General features: G+C 31.3%; 1 protein-coding gene across 1 annotated transcript in view; it reads right to left on the bottom strand.

Moving 5' to 3' along the window:
- The window catches only part of LOC145329971 (atrial natriuretic peptide receptor 1-like), a 44,768-nt gene that overhangs the window by 15,769 nt on the left and 10,268 nt on the right, over positions 1–18,731 (bottom strand). The window contains exons 8-14 of the mRNA XM_080174472.1: positions 12,918–12,992; positions 10,872–10,920; positions 6,570–6,638; positions 6,292–6,328; positions 5,477–5,614; positions 4,529–4,627; positions 2,969–3,060 (exon numbers count right to left, since the gene is read on the bottom strand). Of these exons, the coding sequence (XP_080030598.1) occupies positions 2,969–3,060; positions 4,529–4,627; positions 5,477–5,614; positions 6,292–6,328; positions 6,570–6,638; positions 10,872–10,920; positions 12,918–12,992 (559 nt within the window). The remainder of the gene's footprint in view (positions 1–2,968; positions 3,061–4,528; positions 4,628–5,476; positions 5,615–6,291; positions 6,329–6,569; positions 6,639–10,871; positions 10,921–12,917; positions 12,993–18,731) is intronic.

The following is an 18,731-nucleotide window of genomic DNA, read 5'->3' on the forward strand; positions in this document are numbered from 1 at the left end:
CATAAGATTAATCCTAGTATTGTGATCCAGGGCCTTCGGCTATTCTGGTATAACAAAACTCGTTTTAACCTTATAATTTTTACGAAGCTCAAAATACATAACTTTTGCACCACGTCGTCTTCATGTGACGTCATAAAATGAGGGAGATAAGAGGAGAAGTGGGAAAGAAAATCCCTAAAAAAGCAATGGAGAATATGACGTCACAGGAAGACGACGTGGTGCAAAGGTAATGTATTTTGGGCTTCGTCTATAATTTTTATTTCTAAATACGCGGAAAGCTGTTCATTTAAATGATGCGATAAATAACTATTCAAAATTTACTGAAAAATTTTTTTTCTCTATATAAATTCTACCACCCTAGTAAAAAAAGATTGCTAAAAGAGTACAATTAATTTTATACAGAACAACAAAAAATTAATTTAGTTTTCTAAAGTAATTTTGTGAAAACAACATAAATTATGTCCATGACAAATTCTGAAAAAATAAATTGATAAATCAATGATTAAGGAAACAAAAAGAAAAATATAAGTATATTATATATATTAAAACTAATTATAAAACTTTTGGGACTGTTGTAATAAACAGTACATTGTCGTCTCATCTATATCTCTGATGTATTGGTCTGTAGAGGCGTGTGTGCGTATCCACATTATTTATTGGTGGCGATGTACAATAAAAACATAGAACATGGGTATTTATTTTATGGTATTATAGACAGCTTTCCGCGGATAGTAAAATGAACTTGTTAAACATGAATGCTGAGAAGCGTATATTAAGCAGATTAGAAGCTATACTGGAAAATGTTCTTTACTTGAGATATATTATAATTCTTGGTACATGTGGGTTTTTAACAGTTTTAACATGTTTTAAACATTATTTGTTGCATTCATTCAAAGTGCCGTTCGAGCACTTTTTTATTTGTTTTTTTAAATAAATTTAAAAAAAGGGGGGATCAGGAAGTAATGTCCTTTTTAGTTCCTATTTTTTTATTTGCTTTGCTTTCTTTTTAGTTAAGGACTGTTTGATCCTTGTTTATGAATGGATATAAAGTTTCCTTGTATAACACGAGTCTGCTTCTAAACCTAATGTTTCAGAACTTATAAATTATGCAGTGTAATAGAGGGTTTAACTTTTCTTTATTTGGTTCAAATACAAATACTATCATTAATACTAGTGGCTTCGCCCCTAGCCTCTAGGGGCTTTGCCCAAAGAGGTTTGATAAAACTAATTTTTCGTATTTTAGATTTAAAAGAAAAATAAAAAAAAAATTTCTTTGCGGGGGGGGGGAATTTTTTTGTGGGGGGGGCTTGTCGACCCCACTATTTTAATTTTAGTTTAAAAAAAAATTTTTCTCCATTTTTTGGGTGGGTTTGGGGGTGTCCCACCTCCAAGAAAATAGTTATAAACCTTCCCGGGACCTATGAGAAGCTACCCTATAAAGGAGAACCCAATCGGTTCAGCGGTTAGCGATATCCTTCGCTACAAACAAACAGACAAACAGACAGACAGACATCGTTCTACTTTGTATTATAGATACTATAAAAGATATTTTGGTTATTAATAAGAATAATTTATAATTGGCAAATTCTCTCAAAACTGCCTTATCAAGCACAGACCCCCAATATTTTGAAATAAACTGAAAAAAAGGTACTTTTTTGTTTGTTTGTTATTTATGACCAGGTTAAGTTTGGTTTCATTGGGTGCTGTTACAAAGCTCTATAAGGTTCAACCCCCCCGCAGTTATTAGGTATAGATAAAAATCAAAAGGTCGGGGGTTCAGAGCTAGTAAGACACTTAATGGAAAGTGCCTTAAATTTTAATTTGAAAGAGAGATTAGCTACCTCTAAAAGTAAAATGTAATTATATAAATTTCGTTGGAATTATGCTTATTATTACGAAATAACTTATGTACAAAATACAAAAATAGTAAATAAAAAAGTTAGTGAATTTTAGAGCACTATAATGTAAAAGGTTAACGTGGATTAAAGCAAGGAAGACAGCATTTATAAGTAACAAAGCAAAAAAAGACGGAAAACATAGTAGAGTAGATGTTTAATGGCCCGAGGATTATTTACAAGTTTATGTAGAAACGAACACAACTAAATATCTTATTATCTCAAACTAGCGACTTCGTCTCTAGTCTCTAGGGGCTTTGCCCAAAGAGGTAATTAAAAAAAATTAAGCACTACTGGTGCTGCTAGTAGTTTTATGTGATTTTTTGGGGGGGCTGGTTGTGGGTGTCCCACCCCCCAAGAAAATAGCCTAAAACCACCACAGGACCAGTAGGTATATATATTCCCTGAAGAGTAGAATTCGATCGGTTCAGACATTATTCTACTTTGTATTATAGACAAAAAAAAACTCCTCTTTCCCCAAAATAGTTTTGGGCAGGCAGAAAGATCGACGTTCATAAGGAATTAGAGAGTAGCTGTTATACTAACAATATTTTATTTAATTTCTGATCTAGATGAAAGGTCAGATTTTTTAGTAACATATTTTTTTATCATATTTTAGGGTGAGGGTCTTACTATGTATGTGGGGCAAAATTATAAAAGTTTAACAAATATTTGATTAACTTGAAGATGGGGGGAGGGGGTGGGGCCTCCAAAGAGGCTTGGTGATTGGCTTCTACAAATTCTACCCCTAAGTTACCCTAAAATATTAACCCCCCCCCTCAAAAAAAAAAATCTGAGCCATATGACTATAGAAATCAATTTCAAACTTAAAAAGGGGGGTTTTTCTTCCACCACCCCCCCCCTCCACACACATAAGCTAAATATTCTGGGGGGTGTAGTAAAAAAATATTTCATTGAAATTTTATCCATCCCCTAAAGTTTAATTCCCCCCTCCTACCCGATCTCGTTAAACTTTTTGCAAGGTCAAAATGATACGCTTCTTAAGGACATATTAGTTCTTGACATTTTGTTCTTGTTAGTAGCGCAGCGACTCTATTGAAAATAAATGCTACCTTCATTTCAACCTTGCCTCGTTCCTCCAGGATAAAAGTATCAAACTCCTGCAAAGCTTTCTGAGTCTCACTACTGATATGAATCTTCATTGCTAAAAATATAAAATAATAAAATAGTCATCTATAATACAAAGTAGAACGATGTCTGTCTGTTTGTCTGTCTGTTTGTTTGTTTGTAGCAAAGGATCTCGCTAACCGCTGAACCGATCGGGTTCTCCTTTACAGGGTAGCTTTTAATAGGTCCCGGGAAGGTTTATAACTATTTTCTTGGGTGGTGGAACACCCGCAACTCCCCAAAAAATGAAAAATACCCCCCCAAAAATTGTTTTTTTAAACTGAAATTTAAATGTTGGGGTCGAATACCTCCCCACCCCAAAAAATTTATTTTAACCGAAATTTAAATATTGGGGTCGAATACCCCCCCCCCAAAAAAAAAAAAATTTCCCCCCCAAATTTTTTTAAAATCTAAAATACGAAAAAATTGGTTTGATCAAACCTCTTGGGGCAAAGCCCCTAGAGGCTAGGGGCGAAGCCGCTAGTAATAAATAAAGCGTAGCTTTTTTTAATATTTGATTATGAATATGACTGTCTTGATTGACGTTAAAAAGACTGACAGAATGAATTTACATTAAACTTATGTTCCTTATTATTGAACATATTCTGTTTCAAAAATCTTAATAGTTCTAGTTTTTAAAAATACAAGTATCTTGCATTGTGCTATTTATAGTAGGGTGGGTCGATTTTGGACATTTTTTTTGAGGCCAAAGCGGGGATCTGCAAATGATTTGTATGAGTATAATACATCTCTGGATGATTTAAAATTTATCCTAAGTCTTAAAACCGCTGACGACCAGACATTCAATTGTACAGCTATTTGTAAATGGAAGTCAATTTTTTTTTATCAGAACTATGGCTTCATGGTGCTCCCAGGAAAAGCATTGAGGAGTAGAATCAGGAACTTTTGACCGTTTAAAAAAATCTTGTTCCTAGCCTGAGAAAATCTCAAAAACCTCTACAAATTAGACAATTCTCAATAAACCTTAAAAAAATGTGTTTTTTTTAGTGATTTCTAAGGCTAGGAACGAGATATTTTGAAACGGACAAAAGTTCCTGATTCATCTCCTCAAGGCCTTTCCAGGGAGCACAATGAAGCCATAGTTCTGATTCAAAAAAAATTTGAATGTCGTCTTTGCATATTAATAAGTAATGAAATATATTTTTTAGTGGTCGTGTTCTAAAACTGAATTAAAATTCTTTTTCAGTCAGAAATGTTTTTGATGTTAATTTTATCTGATGCATATCCCCTCTTTGTCTAATTCCGATATGAACCCGCCCTAATTTATAGTTTAGGATTTATGTTTTAATAGTTATTTCTAGCATCTTATTATAAACAGCTTTCCACGGATATAAAATGTACAATTGTAAAATTAAAACTAGTTTCTATATTCGTAAAAACTGGATATAATATGATGCTAGACATATATTTTTCGTATGGATGAAAACCGGTTCTAATCCACCGGATATTAATCGGTTTCAAATAAATACGAGAAAATTACTTACGTTGTCCACTTGATTCGAGTCTTGCAGCTGTGTTCACTGTATCTCCAAACAAACAGTACCGCGGCATTTTTACTCCTACTACGCCTGCGCAGCATGGACCTGTATAATAGTTAATATAAATTTTAGCGCGGCATTTTCCTACACTTTTTTATATGATTTTTTATGTATACTTAATAATTAAGTGTATTGCATTAGTTAATGAATTCTATTCCATTATATTCGATTTGTATTACGCAGTAAGTTTCACTAATCTTTAGCTTATTAATGCTCAAATATTCCATTTCCTCATTATTTGGATTTTAATGAAATACAAATATAGAATTTTAGAATTTGATAAATCTAAAATTTTAATAAATTTCTTTTCAAAGAAATCTTTTAAAATCTAAAATAAGGATATAACATGCAACTAAGGTGCTAAATATTCATTTCAAATCATAGAAAAAGTGTCAAAACCTATATATTTACTTTAATTTTTAATGATATCTTTACTAATATATATGTACTTCAAGCTAACATTTCAGAAAAACAAGAACTGTATCCCTTTGATTATAATATTTTCAAAGTCGTTCCTTTATTTTTTTAATTTCCATCTCTAATTAGATAATAAATCTTATCTTTCTTTTTAGTGTATCATATATTTTTTCTTTCAATCTATTTGACTTCATGTCTGTAAATCTCATCCTTTATCTAAAAATATGTATCTGTATCTACATTCTATAACTATCTTCCTATAAGTACCTAAATATCTGTCTAACTAACTATCTATTAATTACTAACAATCTATCCTAACTATTTATCTACCTAATTATCTATCAATCTGTCTGTCTATCTACCTAGTAAATTATCTACCAAACTATCTATATACCCAACTATCTCTCTACCTAATTATCTATCCAACTATCTATCTTTCCAACTATCTATATATCCAACTATCTATCTGTATAATACCTGTATGTACCCCAATCCTAAGTCTCAATGAATCCTGAGGCCTGTGCCTGATTTCAAAATTCCTCACTGCCTCCAGAAGCTTCAGAGACATCCTGGCAATCTGACTCGAGTGGTTCCGACCATTTGGAATGGGTAAACCTGAATTTAAACAAACTTAAGAGTCATGTCAAGTATTGCTACCCCCTCCCCCCTGCTCATATTTTTGGATAAGATAGAAAATCGGGGAGGGGGGGTCGTTTTCTTTCTATTATTTCTAACCTTTGCGGGGGACATAACCCTGTGGGGTTAAACATGAAATACCTAATTAACAATCAAAAAAAGATTATAAAACAAATTTAATTTCAAAAAGTACTTAAATTTGAATTTTATATTGCATTAGAAATTGTTTCATGTACTGCACAGGTATCATGGTATGTACAATTACATTCTCCAGATGCCAAATATAAACATGTATTCATGAATTTAAAAGATTACTCATTTTCTCTTATTTTAATTACAGTAACTGTGCATTTAAAAGTAATGGGATGTTTATTTTTATAAACAATTCTGTCATACAAAAATATGCACAATAATCTCGTGAGGGGAAAAAGTCGATTAAAAAATTCTGACATAATAAAAATGAGGGATGAGGAGAGGAGGAGTGGGAAAGAAAATCCCTAAAAAAGATATAGATAATCCCTCATTTTTATGACGTCACATGCTGATTTTTTGAGCGACTTTCTCCCATAACAATAATCTCTTTCGTAATGACGTCATGATTGTGATGTATAAATCCTAATTATATAAAAACATTGCTTTAACTTGTTATATTTTACCTGATACTACCATATAGGCATCACCTATTGTCTCAACCTAAAATAAAATAAATGTTTTGTATTAATTTTGTATTGTCATGATTGTTCGGTAACACCTAGGGGATGAAAATTGAACTTAAAATTTTCAAATCTAATTTTCTCAAAATTAGATTTAGTTGGATTTTAAAATGAGCAAAGGGTGTCATTAGACCTACTTACTGATACAGTTGCAAAGTAATTTTTGCCTAACACTAAAATAAACTTTTTTCATCTGGCCTCCCAACAGTGAAATAGTTTACCTTATAAACGTCAAAATTATCAATGATCGAATCAAAACAGGTATACAAGTCATTCAGAAAGTCAACAATCTAAAAATATAAATGTTTTTTTTTTAAATGTATCTATTGTTTTATCTATTGCTTCAACTATTACTTAATCTAATATTTCACCTACGGCCTCGTCTATTGCTTCATCTATTGCTTCATTTATTACTTCATCTATTACTTTATCTATCAACTACTTTGTATTATAGATTTATCTATTGCCTCATCTATTGATTCATTTATAAATTTATTGATTTAGCTAAATCTTTAGCTATTTTCTCATAAATTGTTTAGCTTTTCATAGCTGTATCTACTGCTTCATCTATTAATTCATATATTGCCTCATTTATTGATTCATCTATTACTTCATCCATTGCTTTATCTATTACTTTATCTATTGATTTCTCTATTGATTTCTCTATTGATTTCTCTATTGATTTCTCTATTGATTTCTCTATTGATTTCTCTATTGATTTCTCTATTGATTTCTCTATTGACTCATCTATTGATTCATTTATAAATTTATTGGTTTATCTAAATCTTCATCTATGTATTTTCTCATAAATTGTTTAGCTTTGTTTAGCTGTATCTTCTGCTTCTTCTATTACTTCATCTATTGCCTCATCTATTGATTCATCTATTACTTCATCCATTGCTTCATTTATTGCTTCATCTATTGCCTCATCTATTGCTTTCTACATTACTTAGTCTTTGTTTCATTTACTACCTACTCCATTGTTTAAGTGCTTAATTATTTTAATGATTGATTTATTTGATTTATTAAATTGTCAATTTATTTACAACTTAATTTATCCTATTATATTTTTCTATCTATATATTGAGAATGGGAAGAATGAAAGGCTGAATTAGTATTCAGGATAGATACTGAGAAATCTAGTTCATGTGATTCCAAGTCCCTACAGGATATACAACCAGATGAACTGAATTTAGTTTCCGAAAGTGAGCGTAGCTTCCGCGTTCTATCTCAATATTTGCTACTAGCTAAAAAAGCTTCAAACTTCAAAAAAATCAAAATTTAAAAAATTAAATTTTTTGAATGTATAATGTATAAATCGTTTATACATTAAATCGCTTTTCCATTTGACCGGAGTCGCTGAAAATAGGGTCAGCAAAAATTGGGTTATCTGCTGTACACTTTAGGAAACTAGGGCTCGAATAGGAAATTTATTTCAGCTGATCTACAACCAATAGTCTCAATAAAACAGCTAAATCTTTTTTAAAAGCCAAAAATGTCAATAAAAAGACTTGGAAAGAATTTTAATGTTAATGCCAATAAAAAGACTATGTATGTACAGTAAGATATATAAGTTGGAAAGAATTTTAATGTTAGAGGGAGATTTGAAATGTGCATCAAATTTTAAGGATTTTTATAAAATTAGTTTTTTTTGTATAATTCTTTATCTAAAAGTGGAAATACAATTTAAGTTAATTAGTTTTGACATCTTTGATTGGTAGATTGAAAACTATCTGCGCTCTGATTGGAGAAGCTTAATTGCCGTACATCATTCAACCAATTAGAGGGCAGGTAGCTTTCAATCCACCTATCACGGATGTCAAAATTAATAAACTTAAATTGTATTTCCGCTTTTAGATAAAGAATTATACAAAAAACGAATTTTATAAAAAAATCCTTAAAATTTGGTGCAGATTTCAAATCTCCCTCTTACATTAAAATTCTTTCCAACTTATATATCTTACTGTACATAGTCTTTTTATTGACATTAACATTAGAATTCTTTCCAAATTATATATCCTAATGTACAGTATAAACATTACAGTATCTATGCAGCTTTAAAGTTTATTTCTATCTAATGTAATTGCTTTCTATCATTCTTTTTAATCCTAAATACTGGTACAACATTGCTTAATAGATAAGAATTAACCTTATAATAAAATCAAATTAAGTGTTATTTACAACAAATTAACAAACTAAATTATTTGCATATAAACAGAAATAAATTTACAGAAAAGCCTGAACACCCAAAGAAAATAGAAATGGGATAATTGGTCGGTATGGGATGTTCTCAGGTTTTGTGCTTCTATTTTCAAAAGTACATATTTTTTCTCAAGGACAAAAAAAGAAATATAAACAAAAGATGTTCATCGCAAGGTAAAAAAAATTCAATTCGATTTCAAACTTGGCATGGTGATTCCTGTGGTAGTTTATATTTATATTTTAAAGGCGTAGAAACTCTATTACCAGAATTACGTACAACCATTAAAAACATGTTAATTTTTAACTTTTTTTGACAAACATTTTTGATGTGATATAATTATCATATTGATTGGATTATTGGAATACTGTGAACCTATCTTTCCTAACAAAAAAGTACTCAATTCGTGAAACCTAACTGTCCTAAACCAAAGAACTACTACTAAATCCTAAAATATAGCTTTCGTAATATACAGTACTCAATTCGGGAAATAGCTGTTTTAATACACAGTAATTAGTTCTTGAAACTAGCTTTCCTAATACACAAATCAATTTGTGGACCTAACTGTCCTATTACACACAAATCAATTGGTGAATCTAACTGTCTATGGTGTCCTATTTGGCGCTAAGCTGTGACACATTATAAATCTGCCTAGATTCTGGATTACTAGATGATGGATTGTTACATATCAACCTGTTTAATCACGCACCTTTAAAACATGAAAGATTATACTATATCTTTATGTTTTATGCCTGTTAGATCATTCGAATAATTGATATAGACTTAAAATTTTTTGAAAAAAATATGTGTTTTGTAGGATAGCTCAGGGTTAGTAATAGGGAAAGAATCACGTTTTTAGGAAAAAGAGAATCTAATTTCAGCTTTGTTGGGATGGGCCTAATATTGGGTTACCTCAAATCCAACTAAGGATTAAATCACTTTTACATCAAATCATAGCCGAGTTACTTGTTCCTCACCGTGCTGTACGTCCGTACAGACACGCATACAGACATTATGAGTAAAAAAGCTTCGCTATAAATCCTCAATATACTATAAGAATGAAATATTCCTACCATACTTTAATATATATTTAAATTGTCTTGCCCAAAAAATGGTTTTGGTTTCATCCTCTGTACGATGAGTGGATGACAGAAATCCGGCCCCTCCTTATTTCTATCTTTTTAATAAACTGTGTTTCCAGACCTTGCAGTGGATTTTGTCCAAACGGGGCAAGGCCATCTAAACTTTTTTATGGGGTTAAAAGGAAGGCTTTAAGGAGGGGGTTAATTAAATGTTTATCTTAAAATTTTCAGGGGGTGAAAGTTTTGGGTTTCTAATGAAATGTTTTATTTTTATTTTTAAGGGAGAGGTAGAAATGACTAGTTCATAAGTTTGAGGGTGGACGTCTCAGCTGTCGTTGGGCGGGGGGAGGGGGCAACACATAGTAAAATTGACGATCTCTCCATTTGCCACCCAAATATTACTTAAGATTTTTTATTTCACTTGTTGGTTATTAAAAATATACCTGCCTAAATTTGCCTTAAATAAACTGAAATATAAGCGTGTTTTCCAAAATTGATGTGACCCACTTGAAGTTTAAGGGAAATTACCGTAGGTTTTGATAAATGTTTATTATGTTCTATACTTGTATACACATATGTGTGTGTTTGTAAGTGTTTGTGTGTGAGTTTGTGTACAGGCCATAAATAAAACAAGGTCGACTATGTTTATCTACTGCGCAGCTATTATAAACTAACAAATTTTTCTATCAACAAGGATGGCAAATCCATAACTGCAAAGCTCACCGAATCAGATTGACAAACGGACATCATCACTTAGCACATAAAGAATTGGAATTTATTTAGAATTATGAACAAAATTTGGATCAACTGCAGTTCATGGTAAAATATTCCTGGTTACCGAGAATATTTTACCATGAACTGCAGTTGATCCCAAAATTTATATATCAGGATAATTTAGGACATACATAGATTTTTAAGACAATAAATTGCGGAAATGCTGCTCTCAAAAAAAAATTTGCCAAATATCCCCAGGAATCATCATTCAAAAAAATATTAGAATCTTTATGCAAAGTTTGAAATCGATAGTGCAATTCTAATATGCCGGACGGAAGATTAATACATAAGAAAACAAAACCTCGCTTTAAAAAAACTAATTTTTAAAATGTTTAGTATAAAAATAAAAAAAATATAAATATTATTCTATTTAGTTTCTATACCAATTTAACTATTTATCTATCTTTACCTATCTATCTATTTATCTATAATGATCTAACTATATACCTATCCATCTATCTATGTACCTCAAGTGGTGAAGACTGAGCAGATAAAGCTGTAAACCCGACTATATCACTATAAACCATATTTTTTTTTATATTTTCCTCAATTTCAGAAAATTTTTTCAGCGTTAGGATTAGATGTATTTTTAATTATAGACTTCAAATACTTTTCGTCCCTAGGACCATTAAACACATAAAAAGTTACAACTTGCAAAAAATTAGCAATCACAATAATACTTTTATAATACTAAGTAGATTTTTTGATATTATTAATATGCAATTCGGTATCAAATGTCACGTCAAAGTCAATGTTACACTAATTATTAAAAAATTTAACTTTTGTAAAATGCATGCTGGAGGGAAGACTTTAAAATACACCGACAAACCAAAGTTTTTAAACTTTGCCTGCCATTCGTTTGATTAAAACATTTGTTTGGGAAAATATTGAATCTTGATTGGGTTGTACAAACTAACATTTGCAAACTGGGGTAATTTAGTTTTCATAAATTGGAGTACATTAATGTATTTTATTGTTTATTTTCCAATCCTTAAAAGCGATGTTTTACTAAAGATTATCCAGTATACAATTACTTGGTCTGTCAGTCTATCGGTCAAGATACAAGAAATTCATATATTTATACAAAAGGTTTCGTGATTTATTAGTATGTATCATATCCTTCTTTTTATGATCTTTTCCTCCCACTCCCACGAATTTTTGTTTATGGATTTTGTCTTTCTTGTTATTATACTATCCTAAAAAATAGATTTTCAGTAAAGATTTCTAGATACGACTGGATACTGTAAATTTGATTCTAGTAAAAAGATTATCTTTTCCCTAAGCATCAGTTGAGTTTTCAAATAGAATTACATCCTAGAAATATAACCTTTAAAAGGTAATGTTACCTTATAAATATGATTTATCCGTCCTTCAGTCATTACGTCATAGTCTTAGATCATCTTAGTGTATAATCATTATAAAGTTTCTACAGTATCCTACAATAATCATTACAAAGAGATGACTAGTGATGATTGTAGAAATTTGAAGAAAAAACATTTTGCAAATTTAAAACATCCTAACAATCAATAAAGAGTGATTTTTTACAACAAACAAAAAAATCAGCCGTCTTAATAAAGAGCCGCCGAGAAAACACAAAAATAGAAATAGACAAACAAATGTATTGATTATAATAAATGTTCTGAATCAAATAATTCTTAACAAAGAAATTAAACAGAACGACGGGAAATAAACCTTCACCATGCCCAGTTAAGACTTCTCTTACAAAGGTCGTGCAATCAAAGAGTTGGTTATCTAATGGGTGTTACATAACCTAACCTCGAGTGTTTGGACAGAATAGGAGACATTTGGCCCTCTTTAGTTATTCCGGGTTGTTGGACCTGGCGTTTGAGTTTCATGGACAGCATCCCCGTCGGAATGAGGTAATTGATAAGAGCTCGATCTTTAAATCGTTTATAGGTGATTTAAACCGGGGCGATTCATTTGGCGCACCATCAAATTATTAATATCAATCTTTAAATCGAATTTGCATGGGTGATTTGAATCGGGCAGTGGCGCGGGCCCGGCGCGCCAATGCCACTCACCGAGTGGCATTGGCGGTTTAAATCGGGGTGATTTATTTAATAAATAAATATTTTTTTTTAATTACTTTAATATTTTATTGCAAAACTATCGTGAAAACATTTTTATAGTTATTTTTAAAATAAATTATATATTAATGTTTTATATAAAATACTATACTGACACGGTATTTTATATAAAATACCTTACTGACACTGCTTAAGTAATAAAGTTGTACTGGCGCGGATCAATATTTTAGTGAGTGCGCAAGCGATTTAACAACACCGCACCGAAAATCTTTTAAAAATCAGGTGCGCTGTGGCTTACCACCAGCGCGCCTACGGTTCACCTCTGAATCTCCCCGATTCAGCGCGGCATAAAAACGATTTAAAGATCAAGCTAAGGTAAACCTCTTCAAATTATAGAGTAGGTTTTCAACAAAAAAAAGAAGTCATAAGTTTTTTATTTTAATTTTGATATGAAAATATAAATGCCTGAAGTATATTGTAACTGAAGCAAATGTTTCAGCAATGAATGCCTGACCCTCAACCAATCTGCTCACCACACTCCTGAAAAAGAGGAAAAAATTCTTATTTAAAAGTAATAGGGCGTCTTTGTCTGTCTATCATGTACATTTGTATGTTATGATGGGCTTAGCTTTCATTAATTCGCAAACATTGGAAAACAAAATTCATATTCAATGAAAATGAATATAATATGAATACATTTTATGTATTAACTTAAAATTTTAATTCTAAATAAATCTTATATATTAGAAATAAATCTGTCTAATGTAAAAAAGCAAAGCTATAAATTACTTACTCAGTACGTCCGTAACTTCGAAAATTAGATTTCCTTGACCACTGAGCGTTAAGATTATAATTTGGTCTGTCATTAGGTCGGTAATACTTTAACATACAAAGAATATTTTTAGACGGAATAGGATTACTTGGCTTCTATTAGTGATTTATAGGATTTTCCTGACCATTAGGAAATACTTTATAACTCCAATAGTCAGTAACGCTATGTTGGTTTAACATTTCTTGTAACAGCCTCTAAAATTTTGTAGATTCGGTTCTTATGACCATTGTCATCCTTGTTGTTATGTTAATAAAATACATCCATTAGAAATGAATTAGTCTGATACAAAGAAAATATGAATGAATGATCTATTATCTAAATTGTAATTACTAGAATAATATGGCACGATGTTAATAGGGTAGATTAAATATGAATGAATAATTTTTGTTAAAAAATAAAAAAATTAAAGTGTATAAGGCCCCTGCCAAATAGTGTAAAACCTACCCTGCTTTCCAATTCATTCCTGAACTCAAACACACACAGACGTCCAGCTACTTTAGTCTAAAGTAGTGTACTTTTGTTGAGATTAGATTTTAGGTTTTTCCAGGTTTGATATCTATATCAGGTTCCAGCGGATTTCTTAGAAACACACGCTAACACACAAATATCAGGGACACACAGGATCCGTGCTTTCACACAAAGAACCTTGTTGAGCACTGATAAACCCTTTTGAAATAAATTAAAAATATGGGGGTGGGGGCATAGACGTCCAAGGGGGGGGGGGGGTAAAATTTTTTTCATTTTACCCCCCCCCCCTCAATTTAAAATTTACCGCTACCCTATTAACCATTAAGGAGGGGGTATTTACCCCCCCAAAAATAAAAAATCTCTGACAAAAAAAAATGTTAGCGCGCTTCGCGCGCATTTTTAATACTAAATATTTAATAAAATTTACCCCTGCCAACAGATTTCAGGGGGGTAATTACCCCCCCCCCCCCAAGCAAATTTTACCCCCGGGGTAAATATTTTGGGGGTGGTAAAGAAAAATTTGCGGCGCGCTTCGCGCGCCATTCCCCCCCCCCCAAATAAAAGCTTGGACGTCTATGGGTGGGGGTTTTTCCTTTGTTTGCTACTTAAGGTCAGGTTTGGCTAGTTTGTAATGGGTAGACCCACGCTACGTATGGTTATGGCCCCCGTAGGGGTTAGGCAAAAAAAACCACGTCATTCATTAAAAAACAATGGGTGGTTTTCAGTACTTAACAGGCACTTTGTACGAAAGAACTGAATGATTTATTATAAAATAGAAACAATTAAGTGCCAATAGTAACGCAGATAAAACATTATTTCTGAATCATGGCCGCTAACTACATAGAGATATAACCCTTATTAACATTTAACTGACCTAACCTAAAATTACCTTTCAAGAGGTACTGTGAAAAATACGACAAAACTTGCTATTTCGTTTTCTTTCCATGATGCAAAAAATGTTCAGGTATGTTATCCCCTGTATGCCTGAGAGTTCCTGATAGAATGTTGAGATAATAAACCATAAAGCTGCAGGGGCCACACAATTTATTACTTTATCATACTCTAATAACTATAACAGGGATACAGATAGAACAATTTATAAATCTAACCCCCAAAACTAATCTATGAATGAGGGGTGGGGGGGGGGGTGGAAGGTTAATATCAATTTATTAGTAGACTCTGATAACAAACATAAGACTACAAAAATCTGACAAAACCTTAACTTCGCTTCGAGGATGGGTGCTAAGGTAAAAAAAATAGCCTAAAACAACATCAACGCATTACAAGGCTTTTCTGAAGAGTTCAAACCGTTTGAACTAATAATTTCCGAGATCATTAAAAACTATTTTAAATCATAGGATATTTGTTATCCATAAATCTTTTCCAGATAAAAAATAATTATTTATTCCAAGAATTTACTAATTAAAAGAAAACATTTTCATAAGAGACATGAATTGAATTTCTTCTTTCATGTTATTTTAGAACAGAATTTTTCAGTACTTTAGTTTTTTTTACATTTTAGTTATTGTGTTACTATATATAACAATTCATGTAAAAATAATAATAAATTTGGAATCATGCACTTTTTGTTTTATATTTTTGACTCTTTTACTATTAACTATTTTCTTTATATGTGATAAGGAAGCTTTTCTACAATTATGGTCGGTCCGCCTGAACATCCGTCCGTTGAATTCTTATCGTTAATTTGGCCATTTGTCCTATACATTTCTATACTTGGCAAGATCAATTAAATATTTGGGTACAATTTAGAAGCGTAGGAACTCTTTAATTATTTCCAGAATGTCCTGTGGCTGGTTGAAACATAATAAATTCCATTTTATTATATGTATAAAATAATAATATGTAATATGGATTCCTAGGACCGTTAGGTATACTATTATAATCAAAGCTTCATTATAATCAAGTCTAAAACGTAAGTATGAACATATTTTTATCCTGTATTTAAGTAATTTTGGGATATATTTATAAATCCACTGCTGCTCTAAATTTGTGAAAATCCGTTTGTCTATGTACCTTTATGATTTGTAAACCTTTTGTGTATACGATTTTCTTATTATCAGGGACAAGGGAAGGCTATTCTGGCAAACAATGCTTTAGAGCTGATTTCATAGATTTCCAGTTAAAACTAGATGAAGAGATTATGCAACTTTTGGCAGAATTTGATAAGAATCTCAAGCATTCTTATATTAGTTTTTGCTCACTTTACTACAAGCCATGCAAAAATGAGAGTCAGAGATTAGTTCCATGTTTAGTTTTGAGATGAACGAGTTGAATAATGCTTTTTACATATTGTATATATTTTATCTAAATCATAGACTACTCGTAAATTATATGTTTAATAGTGAATAAAATTTATTGAAAATCCCAAAGAGTAGATAGCTGTAATATTTTCAAAAATATTTAAGATTGTTTAGATATTTATCTCATCTAAAAATTTTACATAAAAAAAGTTTTTACGACACCTATCAATAAAATTCTGAACTACATAACTATTCTTTTCCAAATCCTAAATTTTATAATATATGTTGTGGTTTAATTTGGTATTTCTTGACAACTTCTTGCCTCTAATTGTGAAACAAGTTGGAGGGAAGTGGCGAAATGGGTAATGTAAATTAGAAGCTTCCCTGAAATCATGATTTATTATGTACTGCAATACTAAAAACAACCAATCTTCTCCGAATATTAACATTTACAAACTTTTCACAGAATTTAAAATATGGGGAATTTCCCCCACAGTGCCTTGTAGAGCACAGAATCCCCACTTTCCCGACCATTAATTTAAAACAAATTGTAAACGACCAAAGGGGAGGGAGTCTTGGTATAGCATTAAAGAAACCAAAAGATATAATTCAAATAAGGAGGGGGATCAGTGCTTGATAGGCAACTTTGTGGTAAGGCACCAATATATGTTTTTTATGATTTATATTAAATTAAGTTGATCGTCAAATAGAACTTAGTTCTTTATGTTTCTAGGTCATTTATTTTTTTAAAGCGAAGCTTTTCTATAATTAGGGTCGGTCCGTAAGTCCGTCCGTACGTCCATCCGTTACAGTTAGCTTTTCTCATTAATCTAAAAAGGTTAGGATTGTCCTTTCGATTTCAAACTTTATATGCTAATTCCTGTAGCAGTTAGGTACAAATTCGAAAGCGCAGCAACTCTATAATCATTACTAGAAAGTCCGTACGTCTATTTAAAAGAAGCTTTTCTATAATTAGGTTTGGTCCGTAAGTCCGTCCGTACGTCCATTCGTTACAGTTAGCTTTTTTCGTTAATCTAAAAAGGTTAGGATTGTCCTTTCGATTTCAAACTTCAAATGCTAATTCCTATAGCAGTTAGGTACAAATTGATAAGCGCAGCAACTCTATAATCATTACTAGAAAGTCCGTACGTCTATTTAAAACAAGCTGATTTTTTACTTTTTTTACAACAAATCTTTATATGTTCAAATAATCCTAGTCATCTGATTTTTTTAATACTGATTCCTATTACAACAAGGTATAGTGTTATAAGCGAAGCTTCTCTATAACTAGTCTTAAAAACGTTAGTATGTCCTTAAACAGTAACATGTATTTAATAAGTTTTGCAACAAATTTACTTACAATTTTGCATAGACATATGTTCAGTTTATTCAGTTCTGTCACTCTATAAGTGTTAATGTTCGATTTCCTTCCAATTCAGAGCTTCGCTTTTATAGATGTTGTCATCCTTGTTTTAATAAGTAATGAGCAAAGGATTTTATTTTTGAGCTTTAAAGTAAGATGTTTTTAAGTTATTGAATCAATTTGAAACTTTTACTTTAACTTGCTCTAAAGGGTTAATTAGGAAGTGTTTGAAAATGAGCCAAAGTAAAAATTTGTCAAAATATTTTGTTTTTCGTCTTTAAACAGTTACAAATTTTATGGGTAGGAAAAATATTTAAAGATATTATTTTTAGGAAGTATTTAAAAATGTTTTTTTAATCTCCCTACTGTGTTATTTTTTTTAAATCGGTCTGCTAACAACATTAATAATCAGGGTTCGGCAGCCGCGCCTCAGCCTCACTTTTAAACCTGCTTGTGAGCAGAAAAAGAAATTTCAGAAAGAAGGATTGTCTGCTAAAGAGCAGTTTTATACATCCAGCTGAATATTATAGTATTAAAATGACAATATCACTGAGGCTTACACGCGGCTTACGTGCGGCTGCCGATCCCTGTTAATAATCTACAAACATTTGATGAGGTTTAGTGAATTTAGATTAGCGAACTTATACTCAGACATAATTACTACAAGCCCATTTTAATAATAGTTGAATCATCAATAATATTACACACTCATAAAGGTTTCGTGATTAGATTGCGTGATTTTAATAGACTTTTTGGTCAGAGAATACTTCCCTTGTCCCTGCTTATTATATTCTTGAAATATTTACAATATTAAAAACTGATCAAAACTGATAAGGAGGAAACCTTAAATTTTTAATATTAAGTAATATAATATTTATATTTTAGTTCAAGTACAATCTTGAATCTTATAATATGTATATTTGTCAGTCAGATAGTAATCAAGGATAGAACAATTGACAGTAAATAATACTGGTACCCAAAGTTTTCTCATTCGTTGCCTTAAAAAACTTGAAATATTGATTGATTGGTTCATACAAGCAGTGATAGAGTAGTTGTTCTGTTTTCACATTTATTTCTACCTGGATAACAGCAGAAAGGTACCTGTACTTTTATAATTTTTCTACCTGAGTAACAACTGATAAAGTACCTGTACTTTTATGATTTTTCTACCAGTGTAACAGCTGTTCTGGGTTTATATTTCTACCTAGGTAACAGCTGATTGAGTAGCTGCTCTGGGTTCATATTTCTACCTGGGTAACAGCTGATAAAGTACCTGTACTTTTGTAATTTATCTACCTGGGTAACAGCTGATAGAGTAGCTGTTCTGTTATCATATTTCTACGTGGGTAACAGCT

This window comes from Acartia tonsa, chromosome 10 (assembly GCF_053477335.1).
Source record: "Acartia tonsa isolate MP-2025a chromosome 10, ASM5347733v1, whole genome shotgun sequence".
NCBI classification, from domain to species: domain Eukaryota; kingdom Metazoa; phylum Arthropoda; class Copepoda; order Calanoida; family Acartiidae; genus Acartia; species Acartia tonsa.